Below are 25,966 nucleotides of genomic sequence, written 5' to 3' on the forward strand. Positions count from 1 at the left end.
CACATTTAGCAATAATATCTCGGTTTCGTTTTTTTATGCACCCTGTAAAATGCTAACGACCGATGTATAAGAGACACAAATAGATATTACCAAAGACAACCACGTCGAATCTACATGTTGCAGTCGGAGCATCGCAGGTGACTCTTGTTGTGCCAGCTGGAAATAGGTAATCTGAAGTCACTATGATGTCATCACCACCACTTGGGTTTGGAATGGAGCATGAAGCTGGCACAGGCGTATTATCGGATATTTTCACGGCCACCGGACGGGAAGGAGTCCATGTTACACTGCCCAAACCACTCCCGCTGGTTATATTGACTGCATCGGCGGTCGGACATCTGATTACAACTGGTCCTGTGTTATTTTATGGATTGACAACGAAAACCACTCGTGAAATACGGCATTTTAGAGAAAATCTTATGACCCATCCCCGTAATCAAAACGTTCATAAGGTATATCCTCACCACCCCCTCCGTTTATTTCCTTGGAGGCTGGAAACATGTTACCTTTAATGCTCACGTGGGCCTACCTTGTATTTCATGGAGGTCAATACGGAACAGCCAACGACCTGTTGTGTTAATGTTTGATCTGCCATCGATGTTGACAATGTCGTCACTCCCTGAACCTGGTACTTCGTAGTAGTTGATGCCATCACTTGCATCAAAACCAACCTAAGTTTGACAAAATGGCAAGCAGCAGTGACATATGAAATTGCGAAAAGACTCCTGGCAACCGTTCATGTAAAATGGGGGAAGGGCAAAACAGGGACAATCTAATTTTACGCACAGGTGTGCTGCGATTAAACCAAGATAACTATCTTCTTGGATTGTTGTTCTTTTGAAGTACCTGCGCAGGATCCCCTCCAAGTCCAGATTCGTTTCCACCAGATGCTCCACCCGTGGTCCATGTTATATTGTCGTAATTAAGCATGGCAAAAGACTGCACACCATTCGTCAGCAATACAACTTGGAATGTATTCAACTGTGGAGAAAGACAAAGAACTGTATCAAGACAGGAAACCACATAGCAACAAGGCCGGGCGATCTGGAGGTCTACAGATACATTTCTATCTTCACACAACCATCTTTTCGTATACAAAGTCATGAAAAATGTATAATATCCACCATAAGCCACAATCTACCCTACCCGACAGCCTGTGCACAACTGAAACCGTCAACATAGGCTGGTCTTGGTCCAGGAGCTAGTGGACATGCATTTTGTTCCCAAAAAGCAGCCGGACCCTGACAATTAGCGCGTTAAAGCCATCGCGTCCAATAAGTCTGTCTTCTATGAAAGATCCTGGAGAGCCTAACGATAGTCTCGGTACATGACTGGATTTAGATTTTGTTCTTGTAACCCGCCGTGGTTGTAGTCCGAGTATCACCCGTAAATGTCCATGGACCGGAGCCCAGTCTCCGATGCGATCCCAAGCCTCAGCCAATCGGAGTCGATTCTACTAAATTGTGACGTCATTTCATTCCCAAATCGGGACTAAATGTGATGTGTTTGATTGGTCAATTCGAATGCTATGTTTTGTGATACAAATACGGTCGGGCATAGGGCCTACATCTATATGGTCTAGAGGCTAGAGGTTGTTATTGTTTGTACACGATAGCCCACCGCGCCGCCGCGCAAGGGTGCTATCACGACCAACCAATATCGCCCACGATTCCGTCAGAACAACGTCTAGATCACTTGCTAAAATCTCCCCCTGAAAATGGGGGAAATTAGTGCGCATGCGCGACTTCTGCAGGCAATTACGGTACATTTTCAGCCCCACACATACTCCTAGAACTATGAGGCTCCGCTCACGCGGAGCCTCATAGTTCTAGGAGTACCCCACACATACTACACACAACAAAAGAGCTGACCAGTGAAATTGCACAAAAGTCTTGCTGCAGCTTTAAACCTACTGGAAGAAATTTGAGAGTTTGCTTCGGAGCTCCTATGATTTTTTTATTGCACGCTGCATTATATTAGGCCAAACAGGTGCGCGCGCATTACACAACCAATAGCAAGTGGTCTAGACGTTGTTCTTACGGGTTCGTGGGCGATATTGGTTGGTCATGATAGCGCCCTCGTGCGGCGGCCGTCGCGGCGGGCTATCGCGTACAAACAATAACAACATCCAGCCTCTAGACTAGTCTGGTTCCCCGACCTGACAATTTCCTCCGACGTCTACACGTCTAAATTGTAGGTCAGGCAGCCTCCGTGGCTAAAAATATACATGACGACATTGACGGCCCTTTTTCAAAGCTCGACTTCGTTTCCGAATTCGCTTTATCACATAAAGCTGTTAATGTTCCGATAATTTTTTTTAAAAATAAATCACTTGCTTCATATATCATACAGTTATGATATACAGTTTAATACTTCTGTAAAAAACATTGACTATTTTTAACCTGGAATCTTCAAAGTTGGACACCCAAACAGCACTGTTAGCAGGCGGAGCCGAATTGAGACCACGCCGCGTTTTGGAAAATGCCGGTAACGGTTGTCAAATTCAAACTAGTGCATGACGCAGCAAAAAGTTCGCCCCTCGTATACGATCCGAGTGCAAAATCGTCGTTGAATTTCAAGTTTTCTAAATAAAAGCAATAAGGGAATAAATGTGTGCTCCGGAGGTTTTTATCACTCTGTTTAATACCACTTAGAGTCTGGGTGCTGATAATTACCCGAGCCGGAGGCGAGGGTAATTATCAGCACCCAGACTCTAAGTGGTATTAAACAGAGTGATAAATACCGACGGAGTACATATTTATTCCCATTCATAAATACCTTTTCGGTAAAAAAAATCATATAATTCGTTCAAAACATCCCGATTTTGTTCAACAAATTCACTTGCCTTTTGAAACATCCCTCCTGCAAAATAATGGAGTGTTCAGCTGGCGAGTAAGATGAAAACAACCCTTTTATGGAGATTGACGCGCGCGTATCATGTTCTACGCGATGTCGCGCAGAACGCACCTGGCGCGTTGCGTTTTGAATTTAGAACTATAAAATTCTAACTCCCTGGTAGTGTTGCGCATGCCTAAGTGAGGATTGTGAACGTTCAACCAATGAAACGATAAGAGGCACTGGATTTGTAGGAGTCCACATTTTATTGTGACACTGGAAAAGTGTTTAAGACCAGCTAGCCATGTCTTTATCATCCGTTTAATACCGGCCACGTGACGGGCTCTCGACAATAGGAATGGCTTAACTGTCTGAGGTATTTATGAATAGATATTCATAAATACCTCAGACAGTTTAGCCATTCCTATTGGTCGAGAGCCCGTCACGTGGCCGGTATTAAACGGATGATAAAGACATGGCTAGCTGGTCTTAACACTTTTCCAGTGTCACAATAAAATATGGACTCCTAAAAATCCAGTGCCTCTTATCGTTTCATTGGTTGAACGTTCACAATCCTCACGTAGGCATGCGCAATACTACCAGGGAGTTAGAATTTTATAGTTCTAAATTCAAAACGCAACGCGCCAGGTGCGTTCTGCGCGACATCGCGTAGAACATGATACGCGCGCGTCAATCTCCATAAAAGGGTTGTTTTCATCTTACTCTCCAGCTGAACTCTCCATTATTTTGCAGGAGGGATGTTTCAAAAAGCATAAAGTGAATTTGTTGAACAAAATCGGGATGTTTTGAACGAATTATATGATTTTTTTTTACCGAAAAGGTATTTATGAATGGGAATAAATATGTACTCCGTCGGTATTTATCACTCTGTTTAAGACCACTTAGAGTCTGGGTGCTGATAATTACCCTCGCCTCCGGCTCGGGTAATTATCAGCACCCAGACTCTAAGTGGTATTAAACAGAGTGATAAAAACCTCCGGAGCACACATTTATTCCCTTATTCATAAATACCTCAGACAGTTTAGCCATTCCTATTGGTCGAGAGCCAGTCACGTGGCCGGTATTAAACGGATGATAAAGACATGGCTAGCTGGTCTTAAACACTTTTCCAGTGTCACAATAAAATGTGGACTCCTAAAATCCAGTGCCTCTTATCGTTTCATTGGTTGAACGTTCACAATCCTCACGTAGGCATGCGCAACACTACCATGGAGTTAGAATTTTATAGTTCTAAATTCAAAACGCAACGCGCCAGGTGCGTTCTGCGCGACATCGCATAGAACATGATACGCGCGCGTCAATCTCCATAAAAGGGTGGTTTTCATCTTACTCGCCAGCTGAACATTCCATTATTTTGCAGGAGGGATGATTCAAAAACCATAAAGTGAATTTGTTGAACAAAATCGGGATGTTTTGAACGAATTATATGATTTTTTTTACCGAAAAGGTATTATGAATGGGAATAAATATGTACTCCGTCGGTATTTATCACTCTGTTTAATACCACTTAGAGTCTGGGTGCTGATAATTACCCTCGCCTCCGGCTCGGGTAATTATCAGCACCCAGACTCTAAGTGGTATTAAACAGAGTGATAAAAACCTCCGGAGCACACATTTATTCCCTTATTAATTATCAACTAGTTTTTTTAAGTTTTTTAATAAGCAATTAGCAGTTAATGAAACCTATATTATACTCGGAAATACTCGGACACTATCCGATTGTCGACGAAATTAATTCGGCAAACTTCGGACAGTTCGGAAAAAGGAGGAATTCCTCCCGTTTTAGTCACGTGATGTAAATTGTAATACATTGTATTACCGGAGGCTACCTCACCTAAGATTCATCAGGAATAGTCGGAATCTTTTGGTCTGGGAACCAGACTACCTTTAGACTAACATATATACTACCTAGAAAAGCTTGGCGCGTATCGCGATACATAATACAGAGCGCCTGACCACAGCATTGTTTGCTTTGTCTAGGTTTTTTTTCAACCAAGTTTATGACGCGACAACGGTGAATGACCGACGATAAAGTGCCTGCTGATTGGTCAAAACCTAGAGGAAAAGAGGCGGTTGTCTTGCATAATTAATCAGCGAATCTGTTCTCATGGTCTATTACATAGACTACCAAGACTACCAAGGGAGTAGAGGGCATCAACAACGTGAATCCAATTCAGTCTTTGGAATTCGGGCGCTCGGACCCGAAAATCCCGAGCATACCTCACGCGTGCTATATTCAAGCTTACACGCAAGCACGGAGGTGTGCTTGGAATTTAAACGCAAATGATTTTTTTTTCACTGAAGTGGCTATTTAACGGAAGCATAACTCGTTTTCAACGGCTACAGTAACGGAACATCACGAATACACATGACATGTATGAGGTTTTAAATTCCTACAGTGACACTTCGGTAGCTCAACGGGATAAATACGTGTGGTTGCGTGCTGAAAGTGCAGCTAGGTATAAATCTCGATGAGAACTCTTTTTTTAGTTTCCAAAAATATGTCTTTTTCTTAATTGTATTGTGTTATATCAAATCCTGCTTTTAATTGAAGCAAATCATTTTCATTTCGAGAGGATTTTTTAAAGGGAAGTAAATACCGAGAACTTTTGGGTTGATAAATGACGCATTCGCAGCGGTCGACTTAGTTACAAATAGCTACAGCGATTTTTAAAGTCATCAAAACAAGCCTTTCACACACAAAAAACAATAAAAAAAATCTAATCGACCAGTCAGAGATAAATCTAACGAGTTCCCTGTCAAACCCACTGACGTTCAAGTATATTTGAATCTGCGCTTAAAAATTGTGACCTGTATTATTTTGATTGGATCACCGCTCGATAGTTCGAAGATTCGATAGTCCGAAGGCTTATTAGTCCGAAGATTCGATAGTCCAAAGGTACGATGGTCCGAAGGTTGTTAGTCCGAAGGTCCATTAGTCCAAAGGGTCGTTAGTCCAAAGGTTTGATGGTCTGAAAGTTCATTAATCCGGAGTTTCGTTAGTCCGAAAGTTTGACGGTCGGAAGGTTCTGTAATCCGAAAGTTTGATGGTCGGAAGGTTCGTTAATCCGAAGGTTTGTTAGTACAAATGTCCGTTAGTCCGAAGGTTTGTAGTCCGAATTTAAGTCCAGAAAGAGAGTAAGTTAAATAATCGGAAGGTTCGATACATTTCGATAGTCCGAGTTCGGATTAACGAACGTTGTTTCATTTTCGGACCAATGAACCGCAGGGTATGAAAAATGTGCCTGTTCGGACTATGGACCCTTCGGATCAATAAACTTTCGGACTATTGAACCTTTGGACTATCGAGTGGACCTCTTTGATTGTCATGCAACTCACAATTGCAGCAGGATCGTCATTATCGTCAGCATCATGAAAAGCTACTTTGTGCCACGTTGCCACAAGCATCCATGTCGATGAAAAGTCCGACAGGCCTGGAAACACCTGTCGGATGATTTCGTCCGCCTGAAGGAACAGCATGGCATCCCTTGTGGAGTTGCGGAGAAGGTGACGGTACATGATGCTTCCAGGGTGATATTCTCCTGTGTCTACATCACCCCAATATACTGCCAGCCCGGGAATGTCCTCGGCCAGAGGAAACCTTGTAAAGGTGAAGCCGGTATTTTCCTCCACAAATGTGATTAGTCCATTGGTATTCACCTTTGGAGGGGGAAAAAATGATTTTAAGGGAATACCGTACCGATGACCACTCTCTGCCGTTTTGTCAAGAAAAAAAATACTTAGCACTTACATATAGAGAATTGAAATCACGACCGAAGAATGGAAACTCGATTGGAATTGGAATTTCGCCAGAACTGCCATCATCCTTGTTGAGAACTAATTCGTCTCCAAAGCCGAAAGGGAAAAGGATACCTGGAACAAAAGCACAGCAATCTATATCATCATGTGTGAACCTGACTAAAACACGATGACTCTATCCAGTCTCTTTATTCACAATCTGAGTGTGAAGATGAGCTACCTGAAACCCGACGTGCAATAATGTAAAAAGTACTCATGTTTTCTTCAGCACATCAAACAATGGTCTGAATACAAGATTTGATAAGCAAACTACTTAAAAATGTGATACGTATATAGACTGTACTATAAAGGCGAGATAACGCAAACCATGCACAAATACACCCCTCTAGGGACTAATATGCAATGGTCCGACAAACATGAACTGCAAAAAGACTCCTTTTGCCGATATCCAGAGGATGTTATGAAAATAACAAAAAAAACCTATGGTATGAAGGCATATTCATGCACTGGAAAATGTAGTTTTAAGGCGTTGAATTGGTGAAAAACAAACTATCAAGAGCAAACAAACAGTTTTCAAACGGAGCTTCTAATAATGTAGGCGAGACGAACGCGTGGCCTGACCTTGTTCCCCGTTCAACCTACCAATTAATACACGCGTAGTTATTATGCATGGAGCCAGACTACAGAGACACGTTGCATATTATAATCGGGTCATGGTCTAGAAAAGAGACGTTCCACGATTGGAAGCAAAAAAAGCCCTTTCGTCCACTCTTCCAATCAAAATAATTCTTATATGTGTGGAAAGAATATTTCATGTAGTTTATTCAGAAGCACGAGTTGAGTCTGTGGGATACAGAGAACGACTGTGCCATTCAATTTAGTGAGACAACCCACCGGAAAATGATCAATAATCGTGTTGACCTCCATTGACTTTGCCGATTTTGAGGTTTTACGCCCGTTTTTGGAGTGAAAAAAGCCCCGTTTCCCCCGTGCATCATATGTTGTTAAAAATAACCAATCTACAGGTAATACTCTGAACTTTCAAATGCGTAGCGAGTTGGTGAGAAACATAGACGTTCTTTCTTTTTACTGACAAAAGTTTGCAATGAGGGCTCTGTTTTCGTGTCATTTTCATGCGCTGAGCGTAGGGGTGCACGCCTGTAAATAGGCCAAAAATCCGTCCGCCGAGCTCATGAATAAAAGTTATACCCTCAAAATATTCTATATTAGAGAGTTTTGAGAGCCATCAAATTAGGGAATTGAAGAGATATGGTACTGAACCTCTTGCCCGGACCTGGGGCTTCCAATTCTGAGCATTTTGGATGCTTTTGGGCTCGAAAGTGGCGCTATTTTGCCATGTTGTGGAGGGATCGTTTTTCAAGATGGCTACTTTTCCGCTTTGGGGAAAATAGGGGTCGTCTTCTTTGGGTGAGAAAATCTCGAAAAGTCAACGGTCAACCCACCAAAAAATGAAAAGAAAATGAAAGATGACACATTGATCATCATTTTTCTGTGCAGCTTGAATACCTGTGTGAGTTCTGAGTATTTTTAAAAGAATTGTGAAGTATGCGCATTTAGCACTAGTGTCTATGGGATTTTTTTTGCAGGGTTGCACCCGTAGGGTCACGGAGCTCCGTGAGCAGATGTGCGCAAGTTGTTCATACATCGGTGAAGATTGCAAAGGTTTTGTCAGCTGTTACAGGCAGAGTTGTAATTACTCAAGTCAATGACTCGACTCCTGTCTCACTCGAGTCACAATTTTCGGTGACTCGACTCGACTAGAGTCCCTAATCAGAATGACTCGACTCGAGTGGACTCGAGGAAGGCTAAAAAGACTCGAGTCTCAAAAAAAAATCAGTTTGATCAGTGTCCACATTAGTTGGATGGCGATTAGTTGGCACCCCCTTTTTATTTTCATTAAGAGTCAAATGTGGTGTCATCACATGTAATAGCCTGAATGTAAAATTAAAAAACCAAAAAGTGCTTTCTCTTTTGTGTTTAGTTTAATATTGTATAGTGTTTAAATATTTGTGACTTGAAATGACTCGAGCTAAATACTTGACTCGACTCGACCTTCTTGACCTAATGACTCGACTTGACTCGAGCCACTTCTTAAATTGACTCAACTCGACTCAAGTCACAAAATCAGTGACTTGTTGCGACTCTGGCCACAGGTTTCCAAGGTTTTTGTGGGCAAATTAAAGGAAAAGGAGTACAAACTGTTTGCTGTTAAAAAGATGAGATTTTTTTAAAAACTTACTTGAACAATCTAAGCCAAAGAATCCCTCCGAACATGAACACTGATGAGGTGAAATCAAACAGGTGCATCCTTGAGGATTACCATCAGCTAAGCACTGACTTCCATCTAAGTTTGGTAAAAAAAAAAGAAGAAGAAGAAGAAGCCTTTTTAACTGATTCACTGTTTTTAGTTGACTAAAACTGGCTTTAGTTAACTAACATTATCTTCATGATTCAGAACTTTATCTGCTCCACTCTAGCATATTCCGGTCTTTTTTCCCAATCACCATCGCTCTTTATACAAACTGAGACAGTGCATTATGTATTTTGTCAGCCTGCCCGCAGGCCAATTTTTTTGCCCCGAACAACATCCGCATGACGTTTTGGACTTTACTTCTCTTAAAAACATGAGGGGAAAAAATATGTTAAAAAAATGGGAAAACAAAAATGAATTCCAACGTACTGAAATTCGGCCTATATTTCCCTTAAAAAAAAATTCCTCAAAGCTTCAGATTAGAAATGAAAAAAAAATGGGTAAATATGGTGCTTCGAACACATACCGTGAGGATCCCTCGCGGTTCAAAATCAAGACCCTACCAGCTGAGCTATTGAACTTCTCGACAAATTCATGGGAATATTAGGTATCATAGGCGTATCGAAGTGGGCGGTCAACAACCGTGTAATGCGAATGATTTTTAGGAAAAATAATTCACTACCCGGAGTAGCTGAAGAAAAACCCAAAATTCATTAGTCGAACTGAGACTGAACAGTGATGATACCTACCTGGGGTAGCACACACTTCAGCGATCTCACTAGCATTCCGAGATGAATTCACACCTGGAACTGCAAAAGAATTTGAAGGTTTTTAAATATATTTTTGTAATCATCTTTTTTATACCATCACTATTCTTCCGGCAATAAAACCCGGGTTCCTTAATAAATGTACGGCGGCAGTGTATCTCAGACGGCCTGATTATCAAGAGATCTTGGACATGTGCAGTTTTAGGGGTTGGAGGAAATGCGGGAATCGTATTTTAGGAATCAGACAGGGTCTCGGAACCCAATCGATAAAGGCAGGGCTGTTTTGTCTAGCATTCTCCCCCCCCCCCCCCCCCGTAACAAAATTGCAGAAGCAAATGTTAGATGACAGCACATGCAAATAGTCTCCCCCCTAAAAAAATAGACGTGAGAAGGGGGCGTTTGCACACTAATATGTAATATAATATATGTGCATGATTGTAGGATTATATTAGCGCTCCCCATTGAAAATATGGTACGAGACCCCCCCCCCCACACACTTTTTTAATTTGCTGAGGCCTAAGTGTCCGGAAAACAAAACTGGTCTACATTTCAGCTGGCCTCCCTGCACACATATCTGGATCCACCCCTGGGCAATATAGCCCCTTCCCCCTAAATTATGGGCTCTAGAACCGCACCTGAGCCTGTTAGGGATTGGAATCCCAGAAACATATTTTCAAAAACAGGAAAAAAATCACTTTACCAACATGTTTCCCTTTACTTAAAATGTTTCTATTGGTTGTGTCTTTATGGAATTTACTTACTCTCCACAATTGGTTGGTCGATACGAAACACCCATCGCCCTCTGATGCCGATGTTGGAGTCTTGATGGACATAGAGGGTATCCTCTGTAAATGATGCAGGGATAGTGTAGAAATTGCTGTCATCAGCCGCATCAAAGCCAACCTGGATACGATTTGAACAGGCATTTCAAAATCTCTAGTTAATGGTTATGCTTTATGAGTCAAAAATAGTGGCGAAACTCTGCCAATGCTATGGTCAACCTCTTCGCGAAAATCAGAGCAACAATAAACAACAATTTGTAGCATGTTGATTTAGAGTATGTAAAATATCGTGTAACGTTTTTTGTAATTCTATACCTGTGCGAATTCTGGAGATGAAGACCTGCTTCCATGGATCCACTGTATGTCTTCATAATTAAACACAGCAAAGGACCGAAAACCATCAGTCGCTAAAATGGCTTGAAATGTGTTTTCCTGAAATCAATAACAAAAAGAATTGGTAGCCGTACGTAAACCAATAGCTATTTTAAAGTACAATTATCAGAAAGGAATTTTTGAAGTTTCAATTTGGCTGCTAGTCAAAGGTATCCTATACATACTGTATCACAAGAACAGTCATGACAAATGTTTGCTCTCTATACACGAAGGTAACGATTAAGTAATTACATTGGAAGTTAATGTATACTTTATGTATACCAGTGCACCTGCTGTAGTAATGAATGAAAGTTGCATCACTTGTGTTGCTTGAGGCAGTTTTAAAGGGCATAGGCGTAGCCAGCGGGTGGGTAAGGGAATATTTATACCCCCCCCCCAATATTTTGTAAAGAATACCCTTTTTTTTAACAAGTGCTTTTTTCTGAACAAGTGCCCTTTTTAAAAACACATCGTGCCCTTTTTTGTCCCATCGGCCGTTGTGGGTGCTTTTATTTTTAATTTCGCGCATGTATCGCCCTGAAAAGCACCATATATTGTCCATTAGTGTGCACAATCGTCGATGCTACCAGCCCCCACTTCCCATAATGATAAATAGACGTTACTCACAACTGCCTTTGATGTTTGATAAACGTAAGGCGGAACTCTGTACCAGGTGACAATCAACAACAACGATGTCGTGAAGTTGGACTGATTAGGGAACACCTCTCTGATTGTTTCATCTGCTTCACAGAACAACATCTCATTTCGGGGTGTCCGCAGACTGAATTGACGAAAGCTTAGGGAGCCCAATTCCTCGGTAGATGTGTCGGTCATGAAGACTGCAATCAGTGGTTCCTTCATCAAGGGTATTGGGTTGCGTGGAAACGAAGTAAGGTCATCATTGAATGAAATCACTCCATTTGTGTTCACCTGAAAAAGGTTTTTACGATAGAAGGTTGCGTATTGTGATTATTATGTAAGTAAGTGACCATGATCCAAAATATTGTTATTGTCTGGTGATCTTCCGATGCTACAAAAGCAAAAAGTTGATTCAGTTTCATTAAGGTGTACAGTAAAACAAGGGGTTTACAAAACGAAAACACCTGTCTTGACCGGCCTTGTTTTAGGGAACTAACTTTGAATCCTTTTCTTAACTTTCCTAAATTAAAAGTTCATTATGTAGGGTTGAGTTTAACTACGAGATGTATATGTTTCGTTTACACCTCATGTTTTTTTTCTCTTTTCTTCGCCTTTAATATCACTCGTCTAAATTATATTGGGAACAATACAGGGTGAGTAAACCCAAGTGGTTCCCCACTATTTTTCAAAAGAAATTCTGCATATAGGGCTTTACAAATCTAGGATATAAAAGCCCAATTAATGAGATTTCTTTTAGTGTAAGAATCATTCAAATCGTTCATGTACTTTTCAAGTATGGAGTTTTGAACACAGACACCGTTTTTTTTAACCTTGTCCACGAATCACAAACAAAGAACCCTCTTATAACAATGGTAACTGTCGATTATCATAACATTTATTTAAAAACATGCTGCTTCAAATATTAAAATTACATGCTTTATATGTTAAGAGTTTATAGTTTTGCCCTGCCTACTACTTGCCTACCCCGGAAACGTATGAGATTATTCTGATATCAATTTGAGGATTACGACATGGTTTAATTTTTACTGAATACCACGTACCTTAGATGTGATTCGTGGACAAGAATACAAAAAGCGGTGTTTGTTTTCAATTCCATAACTCGAAAAAGATGTGAATGATTCTTTCACTAAAAGAAAGCTTATTTAATTGGGCTTTCATATCCTAAATTTGGAAATCGCTGCATGCAGAAATTCTTCAAAAAATAGGGGGCACCATTTGGGATTCCTTTCCTTTTACTCACCCTTCATACATTAGTTTAGCATCGCTACAAATAACTCAATAAAATTGGAACTCACATAGAACGAGGTGTAGTTTCGACCCAAGAAGGGAAAGGGTATAGATATGTGCACTTCCCCAGATGTCTCGTCATCTCCAGAGGGCACATAGATTACGTCTGGCCCAATAAACGGGAACAACACATCTGAAATGTAATTCACAATGTGCATCGATGTTTATGTGTCTCTTGTATTACGTACAATCATGTGTTCGAGGACCGTTTTCAAAAAAGGTGAGCTCCTGAGGACAACAAAGAATGTGTTGTTCCTGTTCTGTCTTCGGGATGAACATAATACAAGAGACTGTAGGCTACCTTTAATGACTAATCGTACGTTGATATAATGTGCACAGGCGTAGTAACGTACACAATGAAATCAACCAATAGTCGCATAATGGTCCTCGCCTGAACTTGCCCAAACGTGTGTATGTTTAGTTTGACATTCGATGGTTACACTTTGGGGTCCAAATTTTTTCCTGTTCATGTTACCACACCTATACGGTACATGCATGGAATTCCACATAAAATGTGTAAAACATCACGTGAAATTCCTGGACCCAAACTAATCAATCATGTTTGAATTTAACCCCAACTCCCTACCATGATTTACAAGGAACCATACCCATGCCATTCGAGGTTGTTGGGAACTCAGTGGTCTCTGTTGTGGATATCCTACCATCAGTTGATGTTACTGAAATAAAATGTTAAATAATGTTAAGTTTCTTTGCTGGGAAAAAAAATGCTATCTGATAGGCCATGCTACAAGATAAGCAATCAGGAAAACAACAAGCAAGACTGTGTGCATGTTCCAAGAAAAGGTGTCCTTAATAAATATATAGGTTTTTACCTTCACTTTCTGAGTCTGTTTGGTCAGTGGTGGGCACTGGAGAATCTACATAATAAACGATGGACAAAGAAAACATAGATTGGTTAATTGATAAAAGTGGGGAGTGGGGCCATGATTTCAAAAGATGATTCACTGCAAACAACTTCTCCATGAACACAGATATACTATGCCAACTTTTATAGTTTCGCATTGACAAACCAAATCATAACATTGGATTGCGCGACTTCAGTCATCATGTCCATGAACCTGAACAGTCACCCAGCACAGTTGCAACGCTCCACACCTGATTTTACTTATACATGCACTGACGATAATATGGGAGTAGCATTTAAACATAAAGACCAAAAGTTATGCTTTTAATACAGAATCTAAATCTTTTATTTACCTGACAAAGTTACCGTAAACTGGCAGTTAGCATTATTGCCAGCCGCATCAGAGGCTTCACAATGCAGCGTTGTCAACCCGAGAGGTAAGGTATTATTTAATCCGACAGGGACCCTAGTCAAGTTTCCGTTGACGAATGAACAACTTGCAGGAACTGGACCATCAACAGCATCAACAACAGCAAACAAAGCAGAATCCCAGACGACTATAGACTCATTGACTCCCGGTGTTATCCACACAATTTGAGACTCGCAACTTTGAAAAATCGGCGCTTCGTTATCTGAAATGAAATGATGTATTTCTTTAAGGTTTGTCCGTCGACTGTTAAAGCTTATCAATGGACAAAGTCTCACTTGCGAAATGATGAAATCTCTTTTTCCCACCTGCCTTGATTGACAACCATAGCCTTTCACTCTGTGACAATGGACACAACAAAAACCATAACAGAAAAATGGCGCAAATCTTTCAATAGACCCTTTCATAAAATTGGTCACTGCTCAGTCAACCATGAATGTAAGGACATGACTAGGGTGTCATTTTGAAGAGGAGATTCAACCCTAACAGAAGATATCTCCCTTTGATTCACATTTAGCAATAATATCTCGGTTTCGTTTTTTTTATGCACTCTGTATAATGCTTACCAACGACGTATAAGAGACACAAATAGATTATATTACCAAAGACAACCACGTCAAATCTACATGTTGCAGTCGGCGCATCACAGGTGACTCTTGTTGTGCCAGCTGGAAATAGGTAATCTGAAGTCACTATGATGTCATCACCACCACTTGGGTTTGGAATGGAGCATGAAGCTGGCACAGGCGTATTATCGGATATTTTCACGGCCACCGGACGGGAAGGAGTCCATGTTACACTGCCCAAACCACTCCCGCTGGTTACATTGACTGCATCGGCGGTCGGACATCTGATTACAACTGGTCCTGTGTTATTTTATGGATTGACAACGAAAACCACTCGTGAAATACGGCATTTTAGAGAAAATCTTATGACCCATCCCCGTTATCAAAACGTTCATAAGGTATATCCTCACCCCCCCCACCTCCCCGTTTATTTCCTTGGAGGCTGGAAACATGTTTCCTATCTTTGGGGCTCAAGTACCAAATACCACAGAATACTACATGTGTTGTGCACACTTGTATGGAAAGAAATTAATACTACAGGTTACTACTCAGTGGTATTTTGTAGCATTGGGGGCGGTTAGGGTTAATGCTCACGTGGGCCTACCTTGTATTTCATTGAGGTCAATACGGAACAGCCAACGACCTGTTGTGTTAATGTTTGATCTGTCATCGATGTTGACAATGTCGTCACTCCCTGAACCTGGTACTTCGTAGTAGTTGATGCCATCACTTGCATCAAAACCAACCTAAGTTTGACAAAATGGCAAGCAGCAGTGACATACGAAATTGCGAAAAGACTCCGTTCATGTAAAATGGGGGAAGGGCAAAACAGGGACAATCTAATTTTACGCACAGGTGTGCTGTGATTAACCAAAATATATCTTCTTGGATTGTTGTTCTTTTGAAGTACCTGCGCAGGATTCCCTCCAAGTCCAGATTCGTTTCCACCAGATGATCCACCCGTGGTCCATGTTATATTGTCGTAATTAAGCATGGCAAAAGACTGCACACCATTCGTCAGCAAAACAACTTGGAATGTATTCAACTGTGGAGAAAGACAAAGAACTGTATCAAGACAGGAAACCACATAGCAACAAGGCCGGGCGATCTGGAGGTCTACAGATACATTTCTATCTTCACACAACCGTCTTTTCGCATACAAAGTCATGAAAAATGTATACTATCCACCATAAGCCACAATCTACACTACCCGACAGCCTGTGCACAACTGAAACCGTCAACATAGGCTGGTCTTGGTCCAGGAGCTACATGTAGTGGACATGCATTTTGTTCCCGAATAAGCAGCCGGACCCTGACAATTAGCGCATTAAAGCCATCGCGTCCAATAAGTCTGTCTTCTATGAAAGATCCTGGAGAGCCTAACGATAGTCTCGGTACATGACTGGATTTAGATTTTGTTCTTGTAACCCGCCGTGGTTGTAGTCCGAGTATCACCCGTAAATCTCCACGGACCGGAGCCCAGTCTCCGATGCGATCCCAAGCCTCAGCCAATCGGAGTCGATTCTACTAAATTGTGACGTCATTTCATTCCCAAATCGGGACTAAATGTGATGTGTTTGATTGGTCAATTTGAATGCTGTGTTTTGTGATACAAATACGGTCGGGCATAGGGCCTACATCTATATAGTCTAGAGGCTAGAGGTTGTTATTGTTTGTACACGATAGCCCACTGCGCCGCTGCGCGAGGGTGCTATCACGACCAACCAATATCGCCCACGATTCCGTCAGAACAACGTCTAGATCAATTGCTAAAATCTCCCCCTGAAAATGGGGGAAATTAGTGCGCATGCGCGACTTCTGCAGGCAACTACGGTACATTTTCAGCCCCACACATACTACACACAACAAAAGAGCTGACCAGTGAAATTGCACAAAAGTCTTGCTGCAGCTTTAAACCTACTGGAAGAAATTTGAGAGTTTGCTTCGGAAGTACTATGATTTTTTTTATTGCACGCTGCATTATATAAGGCCAAACAGGTGCGCTCGCATTACACAACCAATAGCAAGTGGTCTAGACATTGTTCTTACGGGTTCGTGGGCGATATTGGTTGGTTGTGATAGCGCCCTCGTGTGGCGGCCGGCGCGGCGGGCTATCGCGTACATAACAATAACAACGTCCAGCCTCTAGACTAACATATATACTACCTAGGTTGTCTTGCATAATTAATCAGCGAATCTGCTCTCATGGTCTATTACATAGACTACCAAGACTACCAAGGGAGTAGAGGGCATCAATAACATGAATCCAATCCAGTCTTTGGAATTCGGGCGCTCGGACCCGAAAATCCCGTGCATAGTCACGCGTGCTATATTCAAGCTTACACGCAAGCAGAGAGGTGTGCTTGGACTTTAAACGCAAATGATTTTTTTTTTCACTGAAGTGGCTATTTAACAGAAGCCGAAGCCGTATAACTCGTTTTCAACGGCTACAGTTACGGAACATCACGAATATACATGACATGTACAATGTATGAGGTTTTAAATTCCTACAGTGACACTTCGGTAGCTCAACGGGATAAATACGTGCGGTTGCGTGCTGAAAGTGCAGGGTATAAATCTCGATGAGAACTCTTTTCTTAGTTTCCAAAAATATGTCTTTTTCTGAATTGTATTGTGTTATATCAAATCCTGCTTTTAATTGAAGTAGGGGTTAGGGTTATTTTTTTAAGGGAAGTAAATACCGAGAACTTTTGGGTTGATAAATGATGCATTCGTGCGGTCAACTTAGTTACAAATAGCTACAGCGATTTTTAAAGTCATCAAAACAAGCCTTTCACACACAAAAAACAATTAAAAAAATCTAATCGACCAGTCAGAGATAAATCTAACGAGTTTCCTGTCAAACCCACTGACGTTCAAGTATATTTGAATCTGCGCTTAAAAACTGTGACCTGTATTATTTTGATTGGATCACCGCTCGATAGTTCGAAGATTCGATAGTCCAAAGGCTTATTAGTCCGAAGATTCGATAGTCCAAAGGTTTGATGGTCTGCAAGTTCATTAATCCGAAGGTTCGTTAGTCCGAAAGTTTGATGGTCGGAAGGTTCGTTAATCCGAAGGTTTGTTAGTACAAATGTACGTTAGTCTGAAGGTTTGTAGTCCGAAGTTAAGTCCAGAAAGAGAGTAAGTTAAATAATCCGAAGGTTCGATACATTTCGATAGTCCGAGTTCGGATTAACGAACGTTGTTTCGTTTTCGGACCAATGAACCGCAGGGTATGAAAAATGTGCCTGTTCGGACTATCGACCCTTCGGATCAATAAACTTTCAGACTATTGAACCTTTGGACTATCGAGTGGACCTCTTTGATTGTCATGCAACTCACAATTGCAGCAGGATCGTCATTATCGTCAGCATCATGAAAAGCTACTTTGTGCCACGTTGCCACAAGCATCCATGTCGATGAAAAGTCCGACAGGCCTGGAAACACCTGTCGGATGATTTCGTCCGCCTGAAGGAACAGCATGGCATCCCTTGTGGAGTTGCGGAGAAGGTGACGGTACATGATGCTTCCAGGGTGATATTCTCCTGTGTCTACATCACTCCAATATACTGCCAGCCCGGGAATGTCCTCGGCCAGAGGAAACCTTGTAGGGGTGTAGCCGGTATTTTCCTCCACAAATGTGATTAGTCCATTGGTATTCACCTTTGGAGGGAAAAAATGATTTTAAGGGAATACCGCACCGATGACCACTCTCTGCCGTTTTGTCAAGAAAAAAATACTTAGCACTTACATATAGAGAATTGAAATCACGACCGAAGAATGGAAACTCGATTGGAATTGGAATTTCGCCAGAACTGTCATCATCCAAGTTGAGAACTAATTCGTCTCCAAAGCCGAAAGGGAATAGGATACCTGGAACAAAAGCACAGCAATCTATATCATCATGTGTGAACCTGACTAAAACACAATGACTCTATCCAGTCTCTTTATTCACAATCTGAGTGTGAAGATGAGCTACCTGAAACCCGACGTGCAATAATGTAAAAAGTACTCATGTTTTCTTCAGCACATCAAACAATGGTCTGAATACAAGATTTGATAAGCAAACTACTTAAAAATGTGATAAGTATATAGACTGTACTATAAAGGCGAGATAACGCAAACCATGCACAAATACACCCCACTAGGGACTAATATGCTATGGTCCGACAAACATGAATTGCAAAAAGACTCCTTTTGCCGATATCCAGAGGATGTTATGAAAATAACAAAAAACCTATGGTATGAAGGCATTTTCATGCACTGGAACATGTAGTTTTAAGGCGTTGAATTGGTGAAAAACAAACTATCAAGAGCAAACAAACAGTTTTCCAACGGAGCTTCTAATAATGTAGGCGAGACGAACGCGTGGCCTGACCTTGTTCCCCGTTCAACCTACCAATTAATACACGCGTAGTTATTATGCATGGAGCCAGACTACAGAGACACGTTGCATATTATAATCGGGTCATGGTCTAGAAAAGAGACGTTCCATGATTGGAAGCAAAAAAAGCCCTTTCGTCTACTCTTCCAATCAAAATGATTCTTACATGTGTGGAAAGGATATTTCATGTAGTTTATTCAGAAGCACGAGTTGAGTCTGTGGGATACAGAGAACGACTGTGCCGTTCAATTTAGTGAGGCAACCCACTGGAAAATGATCAATAATCGTGTTGACCGCCATTGACTTTGCCGATTTTGATGTTTTACGCCCGTTTTTGGAGTGAAAAAAGCCCCGTTTCCCCCGTGCATCATATGTTGTTAAAAATAACCAATCTACAGGTAATACTCTGAACTTCCAAATGCGTAGCGAGTTGGTGAGAAACATAGACGTTCTTTCTTTTTACTGACAAAAGTTTGCAATGAGGGCTCTGTTTTCGTGTCATTTTCATGCGCTGAGCGTAGGGATGCACGCCTGTAAATAGGCCAAAAATCCGTCCGCCGAGCTCATGAATAAAAGTTATACCCTCAAAATATTCTATATTAGAGAGTTTAGAGTGCCATCAAATTGGGGAATTGAAGAGATATGGTACTGAACCTCTTGCCCGGACCTGGGGCTTCCAATTCTGAGCATTTTGGATGCTTTTGGGCTCAAAAGTGGCGCTATTTTGCCATGTTGTGGAGGGATCGTTTTTCAAGATGGCTACTTTTCCGCTGTGAGGAAAATAGGGGTCGTCTTCTTTGGGTGAGAATATCTCGAAAAGTCAACGGTCAACCCACCAAAAAATGAAAAGAAAATGAAAGATGACACATTGATCATCATTTTTCTGTGCAGCTTGAATACCTGTGTGAGTTCTGAGTATTTTAAAAGAATTTTGAAGTATGTGCATTGAGCACCAGTGTCTAAGGAAGTTTTTTTGCAGGGTTGCACCCGTAGGGTCACGGAGCTCCATGAGCAGATGCGCGCAAGTTGTTCATACATCGGTAAAGATCGCAAAGGTTTTGTCAGCTGTTACAGGCAGAGTTGTAATTACTCAAGTCAATGACTCGACTCGTGTCTGACTCGTGTCACAATTTTCGGTGACTCAACTCGACTCGAGTCACTGCGAGCAAATGACTCGACTCGAGTCCCTCATCAGAATGACTCGACTGGAGTCGACTCGAGGAAGGCTAAAAAGACTCGAGTCTCAAAAATAAAATCAGTTTGATCAGTGTCCACATTAGTTGGATGGCGATTAGTTGGCACCCCCTTTTTGTCATCACATGTAATAGCCTGAATGTAAAATTAAAAAAGCCAAAAAAGTGCTTTCTCTTTTGTGTTTAGTTTAATATTGTATAGTGTTTAAATATTTGTGACTCGAAATGACTAGAGCTAAATACTTGACTCGACTCGACCTTCTTGACCTAATGACTCGACTTGACTCGAGCCACTTCTTAAATTGACTCGACTCGACTCAAGTCACAAAAATCAGTGACTTGTTGCGACTCTGGCCACAGGTTTTCAAAGTTTTTGTGGGCAAATTAAAGGAAAAGGAGTACAAACTGTTTGCTGTTAAAAAGATGAGATTTTTTAAAAAACTTACTTGAACAATCTAAGCCAAAGAATCCCTCCGAACATGAACACTGAGGAGGTGAAATCAAACAGGTGCATCCTTGAGGATTACCATCAGCTAAGCACTGACTTCCATCTAAGTTTGGTAAAAAAAAAGAGAAGAATAAGCCTTTTTAACTGATTCACTGTTTTTAGTTGACTAAAACTGGCTTTAGTTAACTAACATTCTCTTCATGATTCAGAACTTTATCTGCTCCACTCTAGCATATTCCGGTCTTGTCCCCAATCACCATCGCTCTTTATACAAACTGAGACAGTGCATTATGTATTTTTGTCAGCCTGCCTGAAGGCAAATTATTTTGCCCCGAACAACATCCGCATGACGTTTTGGACTTTACTTCTCTTAAAAACATGAGGGGAAAAAATATTTTAAAAAATGGGAAAAAAAAGAAATGAATTCCAACGTACTGAAATTCGGCCTATATTTCCCTTAAAAAAATTCCTCAAAGCTTCAGATTAGAAATGAAACACAAAAATGGGTAAAATGGTGCTTCGAACACATACCGTGAGGATCCCTCGCGGTTCAAAATCAAGAGCCTACCAGCTGAGCTATCGAACTTCTCGACAAATTCTGGACATTCATGGAATATTAGGTATCATAGGCATATCGAAGTGGGCGCTCAACAACCGTGTAATGCGGATGATTTTTAGGAAAAATAATTCACTACCCGGAGTAGCTGAAGAAAAACCCCAAATTCATTAGTCGAACTGAGACTGAACAGTGATGATACCTACCTGGGGTAGCACACACTTCAGCAATCTCACTAGCATTCCGAGATGAATTCACACCTGGAACTGCAAAAGAATTTGAAGGTTTTAAAATATATTTTTGTAATCATCTTTTTTATACCATCACTATTCTTCCGATAATTAAACCCGGGGTTCCTTAATAAATGTACGGCGGCAGTGTAGCTCAGACGGCCTGATTATCAAGAGATCTTGGACATGTGCAGTTTTAGGGGTTGGAGGAAATGTGGGAATCGTATTTTAGGAATCAGACAGGGTCTCGGAACCCAAACAATAAAGGCAGGGCTGTTTTGTCTAGCATTCCCCCCCCCCCCCCCCGTAACAAAATTGCAGAAGCAAATGTTAGATGACAGCACATGCAAATAGTCTCCCCCCTAAAAAAAAAGACGTGAGAAGGGGGCGTTTGCACACTAATATGTAATATAATATCTGTGCATGATTGTAGGATTATATTAGCGTTCCCCATTGAAAATATGGTACGAGCCCACCCCCCCCCCCCCCCCCCCCCCACACACACTTTTTGAATTTGCTGAGGCCTAAGTGTCCGAAAACCAAACTGGTCTACATTTCAGCAGGCCTTCGTGCACACATTTCTGGATCCACCCCTGTGCAATATAGCCCCTTCCCCCTAAAATATAGGCTCTAGAACCGCACCTGAGCCTGTTAGGGATTGGAATCCTAGAAACATATTTTCAAAATCACTTTGCCAACATGTTTCCCTTTACTTGAAATGTTTCTATTGGTTGTGTCTTTATGGAATTTACTTACTCTCCACAATTGGTTGGTCGATACGAAACACCCATCGCCCTCTGATGCCGATGTTGGAGTCTTGATGGACATAGAGGGTATCCTCTGTAAATGATGCAGGGATAGTGTAGAAATTGCTGTCATCAGCCGCATCAAAGCCAACCTGGATACGATTTGAACAGGCATTTCAAAATCTCTAGTTAATGGTTATGCTTTATGAGTCAAAAATAGTGGCGAAACTCTGCCAATGCTATGGTCAACCTCTTCGCGAAAATCAGAGCAACAATAAACAACAATTTGTAGCATGTTGATTTAGAGTATGTAAAATATCGTGTAACGTTTTTTGTAATTCTATACCTGTGCGAATTCTGGAGATGAAGACCTGCTTCCATGGATCCACTGTATGTCTTCATAATTAAACACAGCAAAGGACCGAAAACCATCAGTCGCTAAAATGGCTTGAAATGTGTTTTCCTGAAATCAATAACAAAAAGAATTGGTAGCCGTACATAAACCCATAGCTATTTTAAAGTACAATTATCAGAAAGGAATTTTTGAAGTTTCAATTTGGCAGCTAGTCAAAGGTATCCTGTACATACTGTATCACAAGAACAGTCATGACAAATGTTTGCTCTCTATACACGAAGGTAACGATTAAGTCATTACATTGGAAGTTAATGTATACTATATGTATACATGTGTGTGCTGGAATTTACTACCTTAAGGAGACATGCACACAATAGGAAACAAAAGATTGTATACGTCTCCGCAACAACATTTCTATAGATGAATACGTCTCCACAAGAATTTCACGAAATAGATATATGGATTTTACTCAAAAACTAGGAATTTCCAAGGTAGGTTGATTTGTCGCAAATGGAAGAGTTTTAGAAAAGGGATATTTAGTCCAAATTTCAGCCCAGGAAATTAATTCTGGTTAAACTAAGAGCATTTTGAAACTTAAATTTCAAACGCGAAAACTTTACTACACGAGAACAACGAAATGTCTCCACAGGAATACAAATTCCAGAATGTGTGCACCTGCTGTAGTAATGAATGAAAGTTGCAACACTTGTGTTGCTTGAGGCAGTTTTAAAGGGCATAGGCGTAGCCAGCGGGAGGGTAAGGGGGTATACCCCCCCCCCAAAATATTTGCCCTTTTTTTTAACAAGTGCTTTTTTTCTGAACAAGTGCCCTTTTTAAAGACACATCGTGCCCTTTTTTGTCCCATCGGCCGTTGTGGGTGCTTTTATTTTTAATTTCGCGCATGTATCGCCCTGAAAAGCACCATATATTGTCCATTAGTGTGCACAATCTTCGATGCTACCAGTCTCCCCCCCCCCCCCTGTTTCCCATAATGATAAATAGACGTTACTCACAACTCCCTCTGTGTGATAAACGTAAGGCGGAACTCTGTACCAGGTGACAATCAACAACAACGATGTCGTGAAGTTGCACTGACTAGGGAACACCTCTCTGATTGTTTCATCTGCTTCACAGAACAACATCTCATTTTGGGGTGTCCGCAAACTGAATTGACGAAGGCTGAGGGAGCCCAATTCCTCGGTAGATATGTCGGTCATGAAGACTGCAATCAGTGGTTCCTTCATCAAGGGTATTGGGTTGCGTGGAAACGTAGTAAGGTCATCATTGAATGAAATCACTCCATTTGTGTTCACCTGAAAAAGGTTTTTACGATAGAAGGTTGCGTATTGTGATTATTATGTAAGTAAGTGACCATGATCCAAAATATTGTTATTGTCTGGTGATCTTCCGATGCTACAAAAGCAAAAAGTTGATTCAGTTTCATTAGGTGTACAGTAAAACAAGGGGTTTACAAAACGAAAACACCTGTCTTGACTGGCCTTGTTTTAGGGAACTAAATTTGAATCCTTTTCTTAACTTTCCTAAATTAAAAGTTCATTATGTTGGGTTGAGTTTAACTACGAAATGTATATGTTTCGTTTACACCTCATTTTTTTTCTCGTTTCTTCGCCTTTAATATCACTCGTCTAAATTATATTGGGAACAATACAGGGTGAGTAAAACCCAAGTGGTTCCCCACTATTTTTTAAAAGAAATTCTGCATATAGGGCTTTACAAATCTAGGATATAAAAGCCCAATTAATGAGCTTTCTTTTAGTGTAAGAATCATTCAAATCGCTCATGTACTTTTCAAGTATGGAGTTTTGAACACAGACACCGTTTTTTTTAACCTTGTCCACGGGTCACAAACAAAGAACCCTCTTATAACAATGGTAACTGTCGATTATCATAACATTTATTTAAAAACATGCTGCTTCAAATGTTAAAATTACATGCTTTATATGTTAAGAGTTTATAGTTTTGCCCTGCCTACTACTTGCCTACCCCGGAAACGTATGAGATTATTCTGATATCAATTTGAGGATTACGACATGGTTTAATTTTTACTGAATACCACGTACCTTAGATGTGATTCGTGGACAAGAATACAAAAAACGGTGTTTGTTTTCAATTCCATAACTCGAAAAGGACGTGAATGATTCTTTCACTAAAAGAAAGCTTATTTAATTGGGCTTTCATATCCTACATTTGGAAGGCGCTGCATGCAGAAATTCTTCAAAAAATAGGGGGCACCATTTGGGATTCCTTTCCTTTTTACTCACCCTGCATACATTAGTTTAGCATCGCTACAAATAACTCAATACAATTGGAACTCACATAGAACGAGGTGTAGTTTCGACCCAAGAAGGGAAAGGGTATAGATATGTGCACTTCCCCAGATGTCTCGTCATCTCCAGAGGGCACATAGATTACGTCTGGCCCAATAAACGGGAACAACACATCTGAAATGTAATTCACAATGTGCATCGATGTTTATCTGTCTCTTGTATTACGTACAATCATGTGTTCGAGGACCGTTTTGAAAAAAGGTGAGCTCCTGAGAACAACAAAGAATGTGTTGTTCCTGTTCTGTCTTCGGGATGAACGTAATACAAGAGACTGTAGGCTACCTTTAATGACTAATTGTACGTTGATATAATGTGCACAGGCGTAGTAACGTACACAATGAAATCAACCAATAGTCGCATAATGGTCCTCGCCTGAACTTGCCCAAACGTGTGTATGTTTAGTTTGGCATTCGATGGTTACACTTTGGGGTCCAAATTTTTCCCTGTTCATGTTACCACACCTATACGGCACATGCATGGAATTCCACATAAAATGTGTAAAACATCACGTGAAATTCCTGGACCCAAACTAATCAATCATGTTTGAATTTAACCCCAACTCCCTACCATGATTTACAAGGAACCATACCCATGCCATTCGCGGTTGTTGGGAACTCAGTGGTCTCTGTTGTGGATATCCTACCATCAGTTGATGTTACTGAAATAAAATGTTAAATTATGTTAAGTTTCTTTGCTGGGAAAAAAATGCTATCTGATAGGCCATGTTACAAGATAAGCAATCAGGAAAACAACGAGCAAGACTGTGTGCATCTTCCAAGAAAAGGTGTCCTTAATAAATATATAGGTTTTTACCTTCACTTGCTGAGTCTGTTTGGTCGGTGGTGGGCACTGAAGAGGCTACATCATGAACGATGGACAAAGAAACATAGATTGGTTATTTGATAAAAGCTTGGGGTATGATTTCAAAAGATGATTCACTGAAAACAACTCTCCCCCCTAAAAAAACCACAACATGCTCTGCTATAGATGTGTATTGACAAACCAAATCATAACATTGGATGCGCGACTTCAGTCATCATGTCCATGAGCCTGAACAGTCACCCAGTACAGTTGCAACGCTCCACACCTG

The 25,966-nt window shown here is 41.0% G+C and overlaps 1 protein-coding gene across 1 annotated transcript in view; it reads right to left on the reverse strand.

Annotated features, from left to right (window-relative positions):
- The window catches only part of LOC119741303, a 77,945-nt gene that overhangs the window by 12,090 nt on the left and 39,889 nt on the right, over positions 1–25,966 (reverse strand). The window contains exons 28-54 of the mRNA XM_038217054.1: positions 25,690–25,734; positions 25,466–25,534; positions 24,866–24,990; positions 23,542–23,841; positions 22,520–22,636; positions 22,184–22,325; positions 21,404–21,463; positions 20,640–20,744; positions 18,368–18,489; positions 17,959–18,279; positions 15,524–15,658; positions 15,218–15,359; positions 14,650–14,913; positions 13,974–14,252; positions 13,589–13,633; positions 13,364–13,432; positions 12,764–12,888; positions 11,436–11,738; positions 10,752–10,868; positions 10,416–10,557; positions 9,637–9,696; positions 8,876–8,980; positions 6,608–6,729; positions 6,196–6,516; positions 847–981; positions 530–671; positions 91–354 (exon numbers count right to left, since the gene is read on the reverse strand). Coding sequence (XP_038072982.1) covers positions 91–354; positions 530–671; positions 847–981; positions 6,196–6,516; positions 6,608–6,729; positions 8,876–8,980; positions 9,637–9,696; positions 10,416–10,557; positions 10,752–10,868; positions 11,436–11,738; positions 12,764–12,888; positions 13,364–13,432; positions 13,589–13,633; positions 13,974–14,252; positions 14,650–14,913; positions 15,218–15,359; positions 15,524–15,658; positions 17,959–18,279; positions 18,368–18,489; positions 20,640–20,744; positions 21,404–21,463; positions 22,184–22,325; positions 22,520–22,636; positions 23,542–23,841; positions 24,866–24,990; positions 25,466–25,534; positions 25,690–25,734 — 4,176 coding nt within the window. The remainder of the gene's footprint in view (positions 1–90; positions 355–529; positions 672–846; positions 982–6,195; positions 6,517–6,607; positions 6,730–8,875; positions 8,981–9,636; positions 9,697–10,415; positions 10,558–10,751; positions 10,869–11,435; positions 11,739–12,763; positions 12,889–13,363; positions 13,433–13,588; positions 13,634–13,973; positions 14,253–14,649; positions 14,914–15,217; positions 15,360–15,523; positions 15,659–17,958; positions 18,280–18,367; positions 18,490–20,639; positions 20,745–21,403; positions 21,464–22,183; positions 22,326–22,519; positions 22,637–23,541; positions 23,842–24,865; positions 24,991–25,465; positions 25,535–25,689; positions 25,735–25,966) is intronic.

The sequence above is a fragment of the Patiria miniata genome, unplaced genomic scaffold, assembly GCF_015706575.1.
Source record: "Patiria miniata isolate m_02_andy unplaced genomic scaffold, ASM1570657v1 HiC_scaffold_5, whole genome shotgun sequence".
Lineage (NCBI taxonomy): Eukaryota > Metazoa > Echinodermata > Asteroidea > Valvatida > Asterinidae > Patiria > Patiria miniata.